General features: G+C 31.4%; 1 protein-coding gene across 1 annotated transcript in view; it reads right to left on the reverse strand.

Moving 5' to 3' along the window:
* The window catches only part of LOC127725832 (suppressor of lurcher protein 1-like), a 202,508-nt gene that overhangs the window by 48,918 nt on the left and 136,119 nt on the right, over positions 1-17,471 (reverse strand). Inside the window, exons 8-10 of the mRNA XM_052233143.1 lie at positions 15,159-15,372; positions 11,559-11,785; positions 10,928-10,945 (exon numbers count right to left, since the gene is read on the reverse strand). Coding sequence (XP_052089103.1) covers positions 10,928-10,945; positions 11,559-11,785; positions 15,159-15,372 — 459 coding nt within the window. The remainder of the gene's footprint in view (positions 1-10,927; positions 10,946-11,558; positions 11,786-15,158; positions 15,373-17,471) is intronic.

A 17,471-nucleotide genomic window follows, 5' to 3' on the forward strand; every position in this document is an offset into this window, starting at 1 on the left:
CAAAACAAAAAACCTGAAGTAAAATTTTGAAATATTTTATGACAAATAATATACTGTGGATTCATTTACTCTCGTGGAAAAAGAAAAAAACAAACTTTTCGTGGAATACGTGAATTTGTGGATCGCTGATTCACAAATTTTTAAAAATGTTTCAGATACATAAATTTGTGGATCTCTGTTTGAATAACAATAAAACAGAGATGGAAATTAATTAAAAATGGTTTGAATTGTCATAATTGTCACTCAGTCATTCTAGGTTAAAGTGTTCATTTAAAACTTTGATTACAAGCATTGACATTTTTTAAGGCACCTAATAATTTGTACATGTATTCAAAAAACAACTGACTGATAGCTATTTTCCTTAATCACGACATAATAAGCAGTACAACATCCTTATGATTGGTTTCACATTTTGTTGATTAGATTTAATTTCGAAAAAAATGTTGTTTTTGTCCAAAATAAATAAAATAAATGCTTAAACGACAATTTGTATATATCATATTAAATTGAATATAATTTGAAGTGCAATTTGTGTCCTTCTTTCTCCCTTTAAAATTCTATTACAAAAAAATTGTTGTTTCGTCCAGAATTAAGTAAACACAAATGCTAAAACAACAATTTACCAAAATTTTATTTGAAAAAGTGTGACCTATCTCATTAAAAGTTTGGCTAAAATTTTTGTTTAAGTCAAAGGTGTGAAATTTAATGTTTCTGTCATAAACATTACTTCCTATGGACAATTTCCCTTATGATTATTGATTTTTAATAACCAGTGAACCAAATTATGACAAGGTAATTAACAACTTTTAGTTATTTCCATGAGCAATTTGAATCCATTTGAACAATTAAATTCTCATTGATATTCAAAGAATTTTATTTATTGAATCAAAATATTTTTTGTATTTCATATGCATTTTAAAAACACGTTTTATGTTACATGTTTATCGTAAGTCATCATTATATTAGAATTGTACAACAAAACTGGAAATAAACATCGATACATATTTCTCAGGATTGATACACATTGCTCAGGATTATTCTTCATTCAATTTTTAAATTTGCGGTTTATTGTTACGAACGAAACCAACAAAAATTGGTATACCACAAATAATAAACTGTTAACACAGAGATATGTCTCGCCTTTATGTTATTTGGATAATGCAAATATAGAAATTAAAATAGTAATACTTTAACATGTAAGTTATGCAAATATTCAAGGTCAATGAACCATGACTGAAGGTACAGGGCTATAATCTTGATGCAAATGAGATGTGTCAATGCTAATATAACTGCATACCAAATGATGAGGGATGGGGCTATATAATCTCCATGGAAATGAGAATTGCAAATGCCAATCAAACATCATTGACTTAACATTAGTGGTTCATCTTAAACTGATCTAATCACAAACTAATACATGTAAACGTAAGCAAAAGTTTCAAATCAATAGACCATGACTGAGGGGTAAGGACCAAATATTCTCCATGGAAATGAGATGTGCTAATGCTTATATAACTGCATAGCAATTATCACTGACCTACCACTGGGTTCCCCTTCAACTGACCTAATCACAAACTAATACATGTAAACTAAGCAAAAGTTTTAAAGTCAATAGACCATGACTGAGGGGGCGGGGCCAAATAATCGCCATGGAAATGAGGTATGCCAATGCTTATACAACTGCATACCAAATATCATTGACCTACCACTAGTGGTTCCCCATAAACTGACTTAATCACAAACTTATACATGTAAACTAAGCAAAGTTTCAAAGTCAATAGACCTTGACTGAGGGGGCGGGGCCAAATAATCTCCATGGTAATGAGAGGTGCCAATGCTAATACAACTGCATACCAAATATCATTGACCTACCACTAGTGGTTCCCCATAAACTAACCTAATCACAAACTAATACATGTAAACTAAGCAAAGTTTCAAAGTCAATAGACCTTGACTGAGGGAGTGGGGCCAAATAATCTCCATGGAAATGAGATGTGCCAATGCTAATACAACTGCATACCAAATATCATTGACCTACCACTAGTGGTTCACCATGAACTAGACCTAATCACAAACTAATACATTGTTAATGCCGCCGCCGCTGTCACAGCAGCCGGAAACAGCATACCTATGTCTCGCTTTTTGACTCCGTCAAGGCAAGACAAAAACGTATGCCTTGTCCACACCCATAAAGGACATTACATATGTTTTACAATTGTCAAAGCATAAAAAGAAATTCTTCTGTATCAGTCTGAGCCTCCAAATTTGTCACAGCATAAATAGAGTCTTATTATCTGTCTGTAACTATACATGGCCTCAACATTTATCATAGCATATGAAAGTTCTCTGCCCGTTATATCTGTCTGAAGCTATAAATCCAGGGTCAACTTTTATTATATATCTATGTCTGCCTCAAGTTATATAGAGCCTCAACAATAATCTGCTGATTATTCTTTCTGAGGCTTTAAACAGACTCTTCACTTTTTATATATATTTATGTGTGCCTCAAGTTATATAGAGCCTCAACAATAATCTGCTGATTTTTCTTTCTGAGGCTATAAACAGAATCTTCACTTTTATCATAGGAATTCTATGTAGGCCTTGAGCTATATAGAGCCTCAACAATTGTCATTGTATAAAAAGTAACTTAACATTGTACAAAACCATGAAGATTTAGGATTTCCTCTAATGGATACATTCATAGCAGTTTCCATAACTGATTTATCAAGATAATAAAAACATAATAGAAGTCTGTAGAATTTCCTTGGTGATTTGTCTTTAGATAATATTCTTTGATTATAAATTATGTTAGACTGGTACAGTTAAGTCAGTTGAAGTCATTGCTTTTTCCTTTTTTCTGAATTCTAATAGTGCATCAGTGCTGTGAAGACCTTTGAATTTAATAGTTTGAATGGAAAACTATGTATAACAAATTGACCACCCAATAGTTAACATTTGACTTTTCCATTCAGGTTACTATATAATGCATGTCTGTCACTCAAAGATAAATTTTCCTCAGTGAAACTGAAGTTAACTTCAAGATGCCATTCAATCAAAAAATTAAATGAAGATTTCTTACCATGAATGCTTTATCAAACAGCTAGGTGTAAAGTTTTTATTTTTAAGGTCTTTTTTATTTACTGCGTATCTATTAACTTGCCCAGTGTGGCCTGTTTTCCAGATACATAAAGGGGCATAACTTGTCCTGTTGTAACATTAAAAAGTTTGAATTTGCTAATAGATCGCGATTATTCATAGTAAACAGAGGAGTTAGGAATTTTTACTTAAAAATTCTTAATCTGCCACAGACTTATCATAGCTTCTTATCCATCTTTTACCAGGACAAATTACAAGTCAGGAATTCAAAAATCAGACATTAAATGTCAACCTGCTCTGTTGATGATATACAAACCTTAAAAACAATCTTTTTGAGCAAAAATATGAACAGTTATATAGCTCCATGGATAAAAACTTGGCCAGTAATTCTTATAGTCTTTTGGCTCATAAATAGCACGATGTTAAATATAGAGAAAATCAGAAAGATTTATTTTGTGTATAAGATTAGTTTTGATATAATCTCTTCATTTCAGAATAAATAAACCATTCCAATTGCTTCACTTTCTAATCCTAACGAGAACAACAACCTCCACACAATTGTATAAACTTGAGATTGACAAACATGATAAATGGTAGGAGAAACATCATATCTTATGAGCTCTTTGGACAATAGGAAAACATTTCTCCCATTAATATGTATCTGGATTACAATATATAGGAAAGATATGTCAACTTAATGCCCTTTTGTATTATCATATTGGAATGGATGGATTCTATCACATTCAAGCAATGACCATTCTCATAAGACAGAAAGCATATGACAGTCCCAAATTTTTCATTGTATATTTTTTCTTATTTCAATAGTGGGAAATCACTGTTTTTTTAAAATTCATTATGACACTGGATTGGAGACCTCCTAAGACTAGTATAAGACCTCCACAAACTCAAGTGGCAGTCCCATGTTCATATTTGAGTAATGCCATCTTTCAAAATATAGATAGTGTTCTTAAACATTATTTTTAGGACCTTATCCCTCATGAAACTGAATTTCTGAACTTTTGTTGAACTTTGCTGAATAGGTTCTAAACCCTAGCTGAATACATGCTGAACCAAATTTAAGGATCTGAAAAATTGCTGAAGCACTTTTTCCACATTCTGAAAATGTTCATATAAAAAGAAACTGTCTAATTTTCTCAAAATTAAAATTAAGTCTAAGAAAGATGATTTTTCTCTCATCATTTTGCCAAAAATAATATTTTTTAAATTTAGCCTCCTCAAATTTCGGACAATAGAAGGTCACTCAGTATATTATAAACGAGTGTCAATTCATAAATGAACATTATCAACCAAGTTAATGAGGTTTATTAAGTGGAATTTATTAGCTTCGTTTGAATAGAATGCATCATATGGTCTCCAATTATACCCTATTTTTTGTAACAAATGGTGACAATGAATCGTGTAAAACAGAACAAAGGAACCAATCTATGGAGAAATATATTGGAAATTGATTGGAAGCGACTACTTGCATGGTACTATAGAGTCTAATGGTAATGGTATTCAAATCTTGCCATCAATCTTTATCAAAAATATGTGGCATTAAAAGATATTTCATCACAAGTTTATTGAATCTTGTTCGGGCAAAATATAGTTAGCAAAATAAGGAACATGTACCGGTACCATGTATTGTAAATCAAAAATTTCATTAGGAATACTGTGGATTCATTTATCTTCATTGGTATCAAGTTTTGTGGATTCAGTAAAAGAGCAGTTTTGAGGATCCATAATTTTGTTTTTTTTCAAAATTCTGCATGCAATCCTTTAAGAAATTTGTATTCAAATTCGTGGTTCACCTATATTATTGAAATCCATGACAATCAGGAGGGTGTGGATGGGGCCGGCTGGGGTTTACAGAATAGAGAATAACGAGCAAAAATATAAAGAATAGAGAAAAATGGACCAAAAAAAACCAGAGGAATAGAGAATAATGAGGTTCTTACATATAAAGATTAGAGAATAAAGAACAAAAAGTATAAAGAATAGAGAAAAATGGCCTAAAAAATTTAAGAATACAGAAATGGTGGACCACCATCCAGACCATCACTTAGTACACCATGAATGATAACAAATCCATGGTATAGTTTCAATGAAAGGATCTTAAAAGATTTTTACCCCCAAAAAACACATTGTAAACCTTTGCCTTGGGGAATAGCTTTTCTCAGTGTAACAATTTGCTCTATCTACCTCTCAGCAATTTGTGTCTTTACTTCAGGGCACAATCATGAGTTAACAATATAGGCATTAACAAGACTTGACATTCAATTATAGCAGTCATTCCTTTCCATAGGATAACTCTGTACAACTCAATGATTCCATGTAAAACTCAACTAACTATGATCAGAATCTAATTTTAAAACAGAAATTCAATTAGTTCAAGTCGTGACATTCATAAAACGATTCTGACATGTCTGGATTAGAGAGACATAATATAACATGTTCTTAGAATCAGAATTATATGTCCTCTGACAGTTATACTCTCTAAACCAGATATGTAATTTCTGCTCAACTTGTTAAGAGAAATAAACTATTAAAGTTAATTTAAAGACAAATCCATCTTAAACAAAACGCTAGAAAATAAGGTTAAATTCTTTATAGCCAAACAACTTAAAAAACAATCAATAACAGTTTGAGAAGAGTTTTGAAATTTTATTTGAAAATAAACAAAAAGAATATAAAAAGGTCATAAAACTGTTTTTTCTATTAGAAATAAACATGGTTATAAGACCCTTGTGAATTCACTGATAATTAAATGGAAGATCCAGTGCAACCATGGAAACAACACAGAAGAAAAGACATCAGAGTCTTAAGTTGTTGCTTACATTTCAATGATATCCAGTGGCAGTTCAAACAACATTTTCTGTAGTATTATGTGGAGGATGCTTATTTACATTTGGTGAAGTTACTGAGTGTTTGGTTTTTAGTTTTTCTGTATTTTTAGTATATGGTTATTCCTGTTTTATATCCTGGCCATGGTATTTGTCTGTCTTTCTTTACTGTTTCTGAGTGCTAAGACTGCTTTGCTTAATTGTCAAAATTGTCATCTGACATCATTGTGTAAAATGCTGATGTTAGTTGATTAAATGAACTAGGATACCCAATTGGAATCAAAGTCTGTAATATAGGTCAGAGTGACCAACTTGTTGGAGGTTGCCTGACTCTATATAACACATTTTTACAATGAGTCACATGATTGTGAGTCGACACTTACAATTGTCTAACTGAACTTGGATGTAACACTTAATAGAGGTATAAAATATAGGTCAAAATGACCTAGCTTTCATGGGAGGTTGCAATCCTCCTTAACTTTCATCCTGTAACACAACTCATATGAAATAGGTCACTTAGTATCTGAAATCTAAACTCAGCAACAAAACTTAATTGAGGTTAAAGTGTAAAATATCTGTTAGAAAACCTTTCTATTATGATATGCCAAAGATAAACCTGTTTATATATACAATGTTTGTATATCTGCAATTTAACATTTATACTTAAACTTTTATGTTTTTTACTTCCCAACTGATGAATTTGTTTTTGAATGAAATCAACATAACTTAAACACAGACTGTGATGAAGACATCAAATTGAACTGTGCCGTAAACAGTAATTTTAATGTAACTGTTCACTCACGATAGAAGAAAGATAGCAGGAGAAGGAATTGAACAAAAGAGTGTCAAAATAAGAGAGAACCTGGTTTTGACCACAAAACTTAACCTTCATCACTGATCTATGAATGAGGTCGAGGTCACATGAAACCTGCCTGATGGACATGTAGACCTCCCAAATATAGTTATCTTATTACTGACGATAAGTGAGTAATTAACATCACAAAAGAACTTAACATTTTTTTCTTGCAGTCACTGAAGCATTAAAATGAGGCATGAAGCATCAGGTCCTCTACCTTCTGAAATAAAAAGCTTTATGATTTTATGCCATCGATCGCCACCGCTGGATTGTAATCCAAATGTCTTGTATTTTTCAACTTTTGTCGTAGGTAAGACAAGAATTGTAAATATCTAACTTGACTTCTATTTTGTCATCAGAAAATTCAAATTGAAATTTGAAAACCATTGGTTGAATGGTTCACAAGTCTTTGAAGAGAAACAACATAAAGTGCCATTTCCCAATCAATCAAGGACCATAACTCCTCAATCATCAATATCGAACTAGAGTACTAGACCCATATTTTGTCAGCATTAACAACAAATTAAAATTTGAAAAGTATTGGTTTCATGGTTTTCATGTTATTGCATCCTGTTTGAACATCCTCGGTACTACCCAAATTAATAACCTCATTTCTGTTAGAAAAACCATGATAAAAAATGTTCAATCAAACCCGAATTGTCTCTGGCTGTCATGCATGCATTTGTTTTAAAACAAGTATTATTGTCTGAGGATATTTCATACAATATTCTTCCCATGTTTGGTTCAAATGTACAGTAAACAATTGCTACTAAAGACCGAAGGTGTACATGTAGAACAGATTCTATTTGCAAAGTTATGGACAAAGTTAATAGTGATTGGTATGGTTAGCTTAAAAGGCATTCACATATATTTTGGAGAGAAATTTTTTTTTGGATTAACATTATTCAAGGATGAGCATAGACTTCCCTTAATTTGATACAGAATTATTTGGTTAGAAATGAACTATTTTATCAATGACTTTTGGATGTAATTTTGTCAAAAATCAAGAGCAAAATAAGAAAACTGTAAATTCAGAGAATAGAAGAATGTCAACATTGAATATGACATTTGCTCACTTAATTTAATTCAGCAATAAAAATTCTGCTTAGAGAATGTAACAGACATAATGAATACAAATTGTACCACAATGTATGAATTCTTGCACATGGACTTTGATTGAATTTTGTAAGGAACAGTGATTACTAAACTGGAAATCAATATTGAAATTTCTTAACTTGTCTTGAAATATGGAGATTGCAAGCTGTAAAACTTCTCTGATCAATACACAATTTTCAAGCAATCCCAAAAAACATAACATGATCTATAGTAGCTGTCGGCTAAATACACGTTTACGCTGACCCAATCAATAGTTACAAGGGGGAATAATCAAATTATCTCTAAGAACTAATCATTGTTTATATGACTTTCACATCACACCAAAATCAATCGTCTTATTTTATTAGCTTTGATTAAAAGTTGCGATTTATGTTTTCCTTCATTATTAGACATTGATAGATATGAGGTTATAGCCCTTAAGATCCTATCTATGGTGGACAAAGTAATAAAACTACATCAAAATATAAAGGAAAGTACAGAAAACTGCAAGCAAAAGCAAAAAAATATTATTTATTATGCTTTTTAAACGTCAATGTAAAGATACAAATCTTCACCCTTCTACAATTTGAATTGCATTGTAATCTCTCATCCTTGAAGTAAAATAATGCTATAAGCTACAAACAGGTAGGAAATCAAACTGTTACATATATACAAGCCTTCTGTTTGTGCCAGGGAACATTTTCTCAAACTAGTCGTAAAAAAAGTAAGCTATTGTAAATAAATTGTTGACACAGAAATATATCTCACCTATGTAATTTTGATAGTATAATGCAAAATTTGAAATGGCAAAACATTAACATATAAACTATGAAAATAATCAAAGTCAAAGAACCATGACTGTAGGTGTAGGGCCAAATAATCTCCCTTGAAATGACATGTGCAAATGATAATATAACTGCATACAAAAGATCATTGACTTATCATTAGCAGTTCCTCACTTAAACTGATGTAATCACAAACTTTTAACATGTAAACTATGCAAAAGTTTCGAAGTCAATGAACCATGACTCAGGGAGGCTGGCCATATAAATACTCCATGAAAATGAGATGGGCTAGTGCGAATGCAACTGTATACCAAAATTCACTGACTTACCATAAGCAGTTCACCTAAAACTGACTTAATCACAAACTTGAACATTTAAACTATGCAAAAGTTTCAATGTTATAAACAGTGACTGAGAGAGGTGGGGCCAAATAATTTCCATGGAAATGAGATGTGCTAAGGCCAATACAACTGCCGACTAAATCTGACATTGACTAACCAATAGGTTTCCCTGAAACTAACACAACCACAAATGTTTTACATATTGTTGAAGCCACTATCATAAGCCCTGGAAACAGCAGGCATAAGTCTGAGCTCTGCAATTTCATTAAGGCAAAAAAATATAAAAGAAGAATGTGTCTGAGGACACGAAAGCCCCCGCTCAAACAAAAATGGGATGGATAGAAAGACGGAAGGATGAAAAGACAGAAAGAAGGAAAGATGGAAGACAGGACAGTCAAGGGTAACACTTAATGCCCCCTTGGCCTTGCGGTGGGGGCATAATAATGCGTGTCTACCAACAAAAAATGCCAATGACAAGCCAGAACACAACATACTACACTATCACTGACAAAAATTTGCAATCATAATGATAATGTTTAGATGAATGTCAGCTTTTTTAGTTCCTTTGACAATATAAACTTAAAGTATGTTCAATGTGAATTATTCCTCTATATAAATGCACATCATAAGTTTGTTCCCTGCTGTCCAAGCAATTTCAAAGCAAAAGTGTTGTTACAATGTATAACACAATTGTACAACAGAGGTCATGTGATAAGAATTGCTCACATGATAGTTTAGGACTCATATGAGGTAAAAACTGTTGCATTGGTAAAGACTACAACACAGCAGTATGACAACATCAAAGAAACAACTAGACAACAGTGAGAAAATATTCAAAGTTGGTAAACTACACAACTCTTTAGGAGAATTTTAAGTGCCTAAGAACTGCTACTTCTTATTTCAAAAAGGTACATAAATTTTAATTCCATTACTTCAAAAGAGATGGGGCTTTAAGTTCCATTTTTGACCCAAGAAAATGAAGTTTTTAAGAACTACTTCAATGTAAACATTATACTGTAAACCAACTTATTTTCGCAGATATTTTATTTCGCGTTTAGTCGTTTCTATTTGACTTTGCAGCGATTTCTTTTCGCGATGTTCTAATTTCATTGATGTATTGATATAAGAGAAGATCTAAGTTTAACATATTCGCGATGATTTATATTCGCGCTATTTTTCTACTCGCGAAAGTTGCGAAAATTAATCGCTCTTGAAAATTAGTTGGTTTACAGTATATGGAAATGCATAAAATCAAGAAATATAAACAATCAAAATTGGTCAAAATTTACAATATTATGATGTCGTAATTGTATCAAGATATGGGCATATTTCATTAAAAAAAAAAAAAAAAAAAATGCTGCCAAATATGAAGTTGTTATTTTGGTGTCCCCATATTATTCTAAATCTAAAATATGCTCAAAAGTAGATAAAAAAAAACTCAAGGAAAACCAGGACATTGTTCCTAATATACAAGTTTTGTCATGGTTTGTTGCCTTGGTTCCTAGTCATATGTGAGATAAGATTTTATTTTCTTAACAACTTTTATTCTAGTCCTGTCATGGCAAAATTAAGATCATGCATGGGAACTTTTAAATTTGCACTAAAATTGGGCCAAAAATGGACCTTATTGCCACTACTAATTTCATTTATGTTAAATATCCTTTCATCATGTATTGTTTGTGATGAATATGTAGCTAATATTATATTTGAGTAAGTGATTTGAAGTTAAATAGTATACTGGAAATCTTTAATTATGAAGCTGACATCAAATCAGAGCTGAATTTCAAAAGTCAAGCCTTTTTCTTTTTTTTTTACATAAAAAACTATCAGAGGAGACACTATACAAGGGGAAAAGGGTTAAAACACATATTTACTCATAGAAAGGGATAACAAACACACAATTTTACTCACTAGTTGTTGTTGAGTAATCTGCATGCAAAATAGTTCAAAAAAGTTAAAACTGATAGCTGGCAAAGAGGGATAACTCTATCTCAAACCTTGACAAATACAATACTATTTTCATGAAAAAAAATTAAACATTTCTCAATTCGTTTTTTTTTAAATCTTTCTTTCATGTTTATATTTTATTCTCCTTAAGAAATTGTGATTTCTATGACAAATATATCTAGTTCTTGGATTTAAAGGTGCATCAAAATTAATTACAGACACCAAATTGAACACATATGTATCAATCAGATCATGTTTGTTAAATGAAATAAACAAGTTTTCTTATATCAGGTATACAAAATTCTTGGTTTCAGAGAGTACCCATTTCAATTCATTTTAATAAAGTGAGAAAAATAAAAGTTTACTGCCTGTTAATTAACCGTTTTCTTCAGATAAGGATGCAACTATATATATAGGTTAACAGTCAATTTACAAGCTGACAATTATCCAAATTTTCTATTACATGCAAAGGCCAATATTCTTTTCAATTTTTGTAGTTAATACATAAAAAATATAATGAATTATAAGATAAAACATAAAATCATTCAAATATGCACTGCTGCTTGCAAATCAGACAAAGATAGACAACTCTTACCTGGATTGCTATATGAGGGTAAATTGGAATGTGATTTATGTTGAAATGTATAATTTGCTGCAAATCCTTGACGCTGATTCCTGCCATCTGACAAGAATTCTATATAAAGATATGGCGTTGTAGATTTAACTTCCTCTTGGTTCTTTATACCACACAAATATTTGATTAAAGGCTGAGAACTATTCATACCATCATAAATTGCTATTCTATCTGAACTTTTACTACAACTACAAATACAAAATATGCAAATTTAAAACAGGATTTTCAGTAAAAATTAACAAAAGGAACATTATCACATCTTTAACAATGTTTGTTTTACAGAAAATCTTATTTTTGGAAAGAAATCAAATAACCTAAAAGTGAGCTAAGTTTAAACTACTAATAAGACATTTTTCACTAACAATGCTCAACAACTCTGGAAAGGGGAAAATTATAACCACTAAAACAGATAATACCTGCATCAATCCCAATTAATATCTACAAATATCTGACAATTTGAATTCTAAATATTATTAGTTACACATTGTGCTAGTTACCTAATACGAAATATATGCGGTCATTTGCTCGAACCCCATATGGAATTTACTGACCCAATATATATGGTATTAGGTCACTGCACACTGTGTAATGAATTTATCTTACAAACTATCTTAATATGTGGCATTTAGACCAGTGGTCCTTCAAAGTGATCAAGTCTTCAATATTAAGAACCTACTTCCATTTGTCTATACAAAAACAAACTTGCTAGTTTTAATGTGTTTTCTGAATTTATTTTCAGTCCTTCATCTGTTTTTTGGGTGAAACGTTTCAGATTTTTCTTGTTTTTATAAAGGGACGTAACACTGCTACTAGCAGTATATTAAAATAAAACACACCCACTAACCCAGTATTAAATATACAGGGTCTCCACATGTTTGCTTTAACCAATGATATTCCTAGAAATGTATAGGAGGTAAGAGAAAGCTTTTTCCACCAGTAAAATATGGAAGTTTAATACAATTAACAATTAAACTTTCGTATTTCACTGATAAATGAACTTAACCTTACATTGACCCATAGTTAAGAAGTTGTGGTATGATTGCCAATGAGACAACTCTTATTATATGTTGAAGAAGTTTGCATATGATAATTAGTCACTGTACAGCCTCAAACAATGAATAAAACAAATACAACATAGCACCCTATAAAAAGTCCTGACATGACAAATGCAGAACAATTCAAACAAGAAAACTAACAGCCTGATTCATATAATAACAATAAAGGAAAAACAAATATGATATACAGCAAAAAACCATGACCACTGAATAACAGGCTCATGACCTGAGACCGGTGTCATATGGTATTTTGAACCCCCTGAAAACTGAACCCGGGGTCATTATACCACATGGTATTTTGACCCTGGGGTCATTTTTCCCATCTGGTATTTTGAACCCCATCATGGAAAATTGAACCCCCCTTGCAAAGTATTTGTTTTTAGGTTAAGCCTTCACTTATATATAAACTAATAATGAGAGGATCTAAAATTGAAGGTATTCTGGTAGTTAATGCAGTTTTGCATTCAATAGATATAAGAAGATGTGGTATGAATGTATATATGCCAGAAACTCAAATATGTAAAGCACAATTCATCAAGAATGCACTTGTTGTTGTGCTATGTGTAACCCCCACTTGTAATTCAAAGTATCAGAAATCAGGAGGTAGGTGTCCAACAGATCCAAACAGGTTCAAAAGCATTCTATTTATTAGTACTTGAGAAAAGTGTGACTAAAACTTTAAAGTTCATTTAACATATTGAAAAATTCAAAGTAACAGCAAATAGGAAGTTGGTATCCAACCGATCCGAAAAGTGCCCACAACGTTACAACTTGTCACTATCAAGCTGAAGACCAAATATAAAGTCATTCTGTGTAGTTGTACTAAAGAAAACTGTGACAAACAATTTTAAGTTGATTCAACATATTGAAAAATTCAAAGTATTAGCAAGCAGGAAGTTGGTGTCGGACAGAACTGAAAAGTAGTATATGTGAACCTGAGAAAAATGTGACCGAAATATTTGTTGGATGAACGGCCCTAATCACATCCCTTTTTAAATGAATTTTAGGTGAGGCATACCATTTTGCTAATTTGATAAAAAAAAGTTGAACATATACACGTAACTTGAAGCTAAATAAGGACCATCTTTCTAACAGCCAGTCATTTTTTTCCCCATTTCATGAACGCTATTTGTAACTATATGAGGACTGTCAGTGACTGTTGTTAACACACTGTAAACATTAGATATACTTTATATCATGATTTATCTAACACTGTAAACATTAGATATACTTTATATCATGATTTATTTATTAGTTGTAATTGGCTTTACACTAGCTTTCTATAACTGTAAGTTCTCTCAGATCAGTACTTTGTACCGTATATCTTTTTTTTTATGTTAGTTGTTTTTGAGCTTTGTGTTAATAATCTGATGAGTCAAGTCATTTCCAACTAATTTTACAATTTGTTCTTATGTTGTGCTGTTACACCACTGTCCCAGGACAAGCACTCATAAACATGTCTAACCCCACCACATTCTTTATGTGACTACCCTAAGTCAGGATCGAACCTGTAATTCAGTGTTAGTCGTTGGTTGCTGTCTGTCATATATGTGATTCACTTATTGCATTGCCATTAATCAGACATTTAGTTTTCTTGTTTAAATTGGCATGTCACATTTTGTCATGTTGGGGTCTTTTAAAGCTGACTATACAGTATGGTTTTTGCTCATTATTGAAGGCTGTATGGTGACCTATAGCTGCTTACATCTAAATCATTTGGAATAGTTGCATCATTGGCAATCATACATCTCCTTATTTCTAAATCTATGTCATTAGACTTACTTGTTTGAAGCAACGCATATAGTAGTCTTTAACAGTTCAGGTAAACATTAAATCAAATGTTGACAAAATGACAAATAAATAGTTATTATTAGTCGAGTAGACATTGACTATGTTGAGACAGACCTTTTTATGCCCCACCTACTGGCATTATGTTTTTCGGTCTGTGCGTCCGTCTGTCTGTTCGTCCGTCCGTCCCTACGTCTGTCCCGCTTCAGGTTAAAATTTTTGGTCAAGATAGTTTTTGATGAAGTTGAAGTCCAGTCAACTTAAAACTTAGTACACATGTTCCCTATGATATGATCTTTCTAATTTGAATGCCAAATTAGAGTTTTGACCCCAATTTCACCGTCCACTGAACATAGAAAATGATAGTGCGGTGGGGCATCCATGTACTATGGACACATTCTTGTTTTCATACTGTTGTTGATGACCACTAAAATATCCTTATCTAGCCTGAATTTTTGGAATTACATTTATAAAAGGGATATATATCTTTATACTGTAAATTTAGAAATTAATGAACACATTTATTATCATGAATCCTTGACCACTGGCAAAACTGCAAAATCTTATTTTGTGATTGCAAAAATTTTATGAAGGAAAACACAAATGAAAATATTAATGAGAGTTTTTACTATTGCAAACCTGATACTGTTGCAATTTTTGCATTTATTAAAACTGCAATTGTTTTTGAATTTACAGTATTTTGAGGGGAACAACTAACCTATCAACTCCTTCATCATATATTTGTAAATTTTGAAACTGTATATAAACTGTTCCTTCATGTGGCTGTCCATAAAATGTATACTGACATTTTGAGTGACTAGGATAGTTCTGTGGGTAAAGAGGTGAGAAAAATTTCCCTGATAGTTTAGATGTGGAAAAATCCCATGAACACATGGTCCCTGACTGTTTGACTCCATCAGATACAAACTGTCCTGAAAAAGGAAAAGAAAAAACAAACATAAAAAATGATCATGTTTTATGCAATATTACTGTTATACAAGTATTCTCTTTATAATTGTCATCCATTCACATAAACTACTGAAACTCATCGATTAATCAAAATCACTGTGGCTTTGACATGCAGAACAGCAATAAAAGCAGTTTCCGTGCTTTGTTTTTTTTCATGTGCGTAATGTGATTTTGTTTCATGAACAATTACACCATATCACTTCTTTGTCATTATATAAATGGTCTACACAGAGAGTAAATCACAATTTCAAACTGATCTTTTTGCTGTTGAAGGCCTCTCTGATACTGTTGGATTATAAAATTTTTTCATTATCTTTCATATTAAATACTGATAAAGTAAAATGTTGATGTATACACTATTTCATCCTTTGTTACAAATTAATTATTAGGCCTAAGTTCCCAAACCTTTTACAAAGACATCAAAATATAAAATTACTGTCTTTTCAAGTGTGATCCAGGTCTGAGGAAATCAATATTTTTGTTTTTTCAATTTTGACTATATATGAAATTTTTAGTCCTTAATAAGTCTCAGAAGACCTTCATAATCAGATTATAGGTAGACATACTCAGCTGCTGTAAACAGGGAAATTTTCGTAGCAGTTTTATTTCCACTATTTTCAGAATTCAAAGCGGTAATGATTTAAATTCAGTCAACAAATCTTGAATAAAAGACGGAGCAAAAATTTCCCAGTTTACTTTATTATAATTCTGACTCTGAACCAACCAGTCCTTGTTCTTACTATCAAATGACATATGCTTGGAGATATATTAACAGCAAATACCAGTTTTATTGTCTATATCAAAATTCTGTAACTCTAAACATTACACTGTAACCAAGACAATTACCAATGATGTGGTAGCAAAATCGGAAACTATTTTTTTTTTAAGTCCTAGACTAGGAAAACCTTCATTATCTGATTATAAAAGTCAATCAGAATGTACTAAGTCTTGTCTTCTATGCCTAACTTCTGTAAGTCAAATGAAGTCAAATTATTATAAATTCATAAAATAAAACGTATGAATAAAAGTATGGTGCAACATATTGAATTGAAGAAAAATACAAAATGAAAAGTGACAGAGAAGAATAGTATGCTCATTAGGTAAATATTTTCATACAAATTGTTTGCCCCCTATGGGACACATGCAGCTTATGAGAGTTGTAAGTTTTTTCTCAATAAAATGGAATGATTTAATATTACATTTGATTTCACTATCTATACTTTGTAATGAATATCATTGTTAAAAATCTTCTGTCCCTTTTTGATATCATTTCTCTACCACTTTTATTAGTTTGTTATTTTTTTAATTATTTTTACTGATTTTTCTTTTTTTTTCTTTCAAAAGCCTGGCTACAAATTATTTCATCTTCATTTTATTCCTATATTGGGATCTGAGAAAGTTTTAAACACATACTTATAAAAGCTTAATCTAACAATTATTAAAATACATTTGGGTAATGAGAGTTAATTTAATCTGGACTTTGCAACAAATAATCCTATAGCTATTGACTTCTCTTAGAATAATGATTTTAAAACCACCTGTATAATTGTTAAAAATTTCAAAACTGATTATGATATTCTGTTTTCTCATGATTGCTCTGCATTGAGAAAGGAACTCAAAACTTTTCAAATTAATTTGAAAGTGCAATATCATCAATATATAAAACTGTTTGGAAGTTTTTAAAATATTGCATATAGTGCAGGAAATTGAATAGGTAGACATAAACATATTGAAAAGAAAGATAAGTGATCACGCACAAAAAAATATGTTGCCGTAACAAAACTTTAACCAGCAGAATAATAATGTAAAATTGATAAGCCAGGAATTATGTCTATAAAAATTTATTATTCTCATATTTTCTTTGAAAAAATTTTACAATAAGGACACAAATGCTCCAGCTCAAGCTTGCTCATAATACGTGAAAATACTTTTTGAGAGCATTTGATGTCACTACTAGTGCGGAAATGAGAAAATGTGCAATTTTCAAAGTTATAAAGGGGTATAACTCTAGAAGAGTAAGTGATTCACTGCCCAAATTCCTACTCTGTCTGCCAGTTTTGGT

Source organism: Mytilus californianus, unplaced genomic scaffold (assembly GCF_021869535.1).
Source record: "Mytilus californianus isolate M0D057914Y unplaced genomic scaffold, xbMytCali1.0.p SCAF_15, whole genome shotgun sequence".
In the NCBI taxonomy this organism is placed as follows: Eukaryota; Metazoa; Mollusca; class Bivalvia; order Mytilida; family Mytilidae; genus Mytilus; species Mytilus californianus.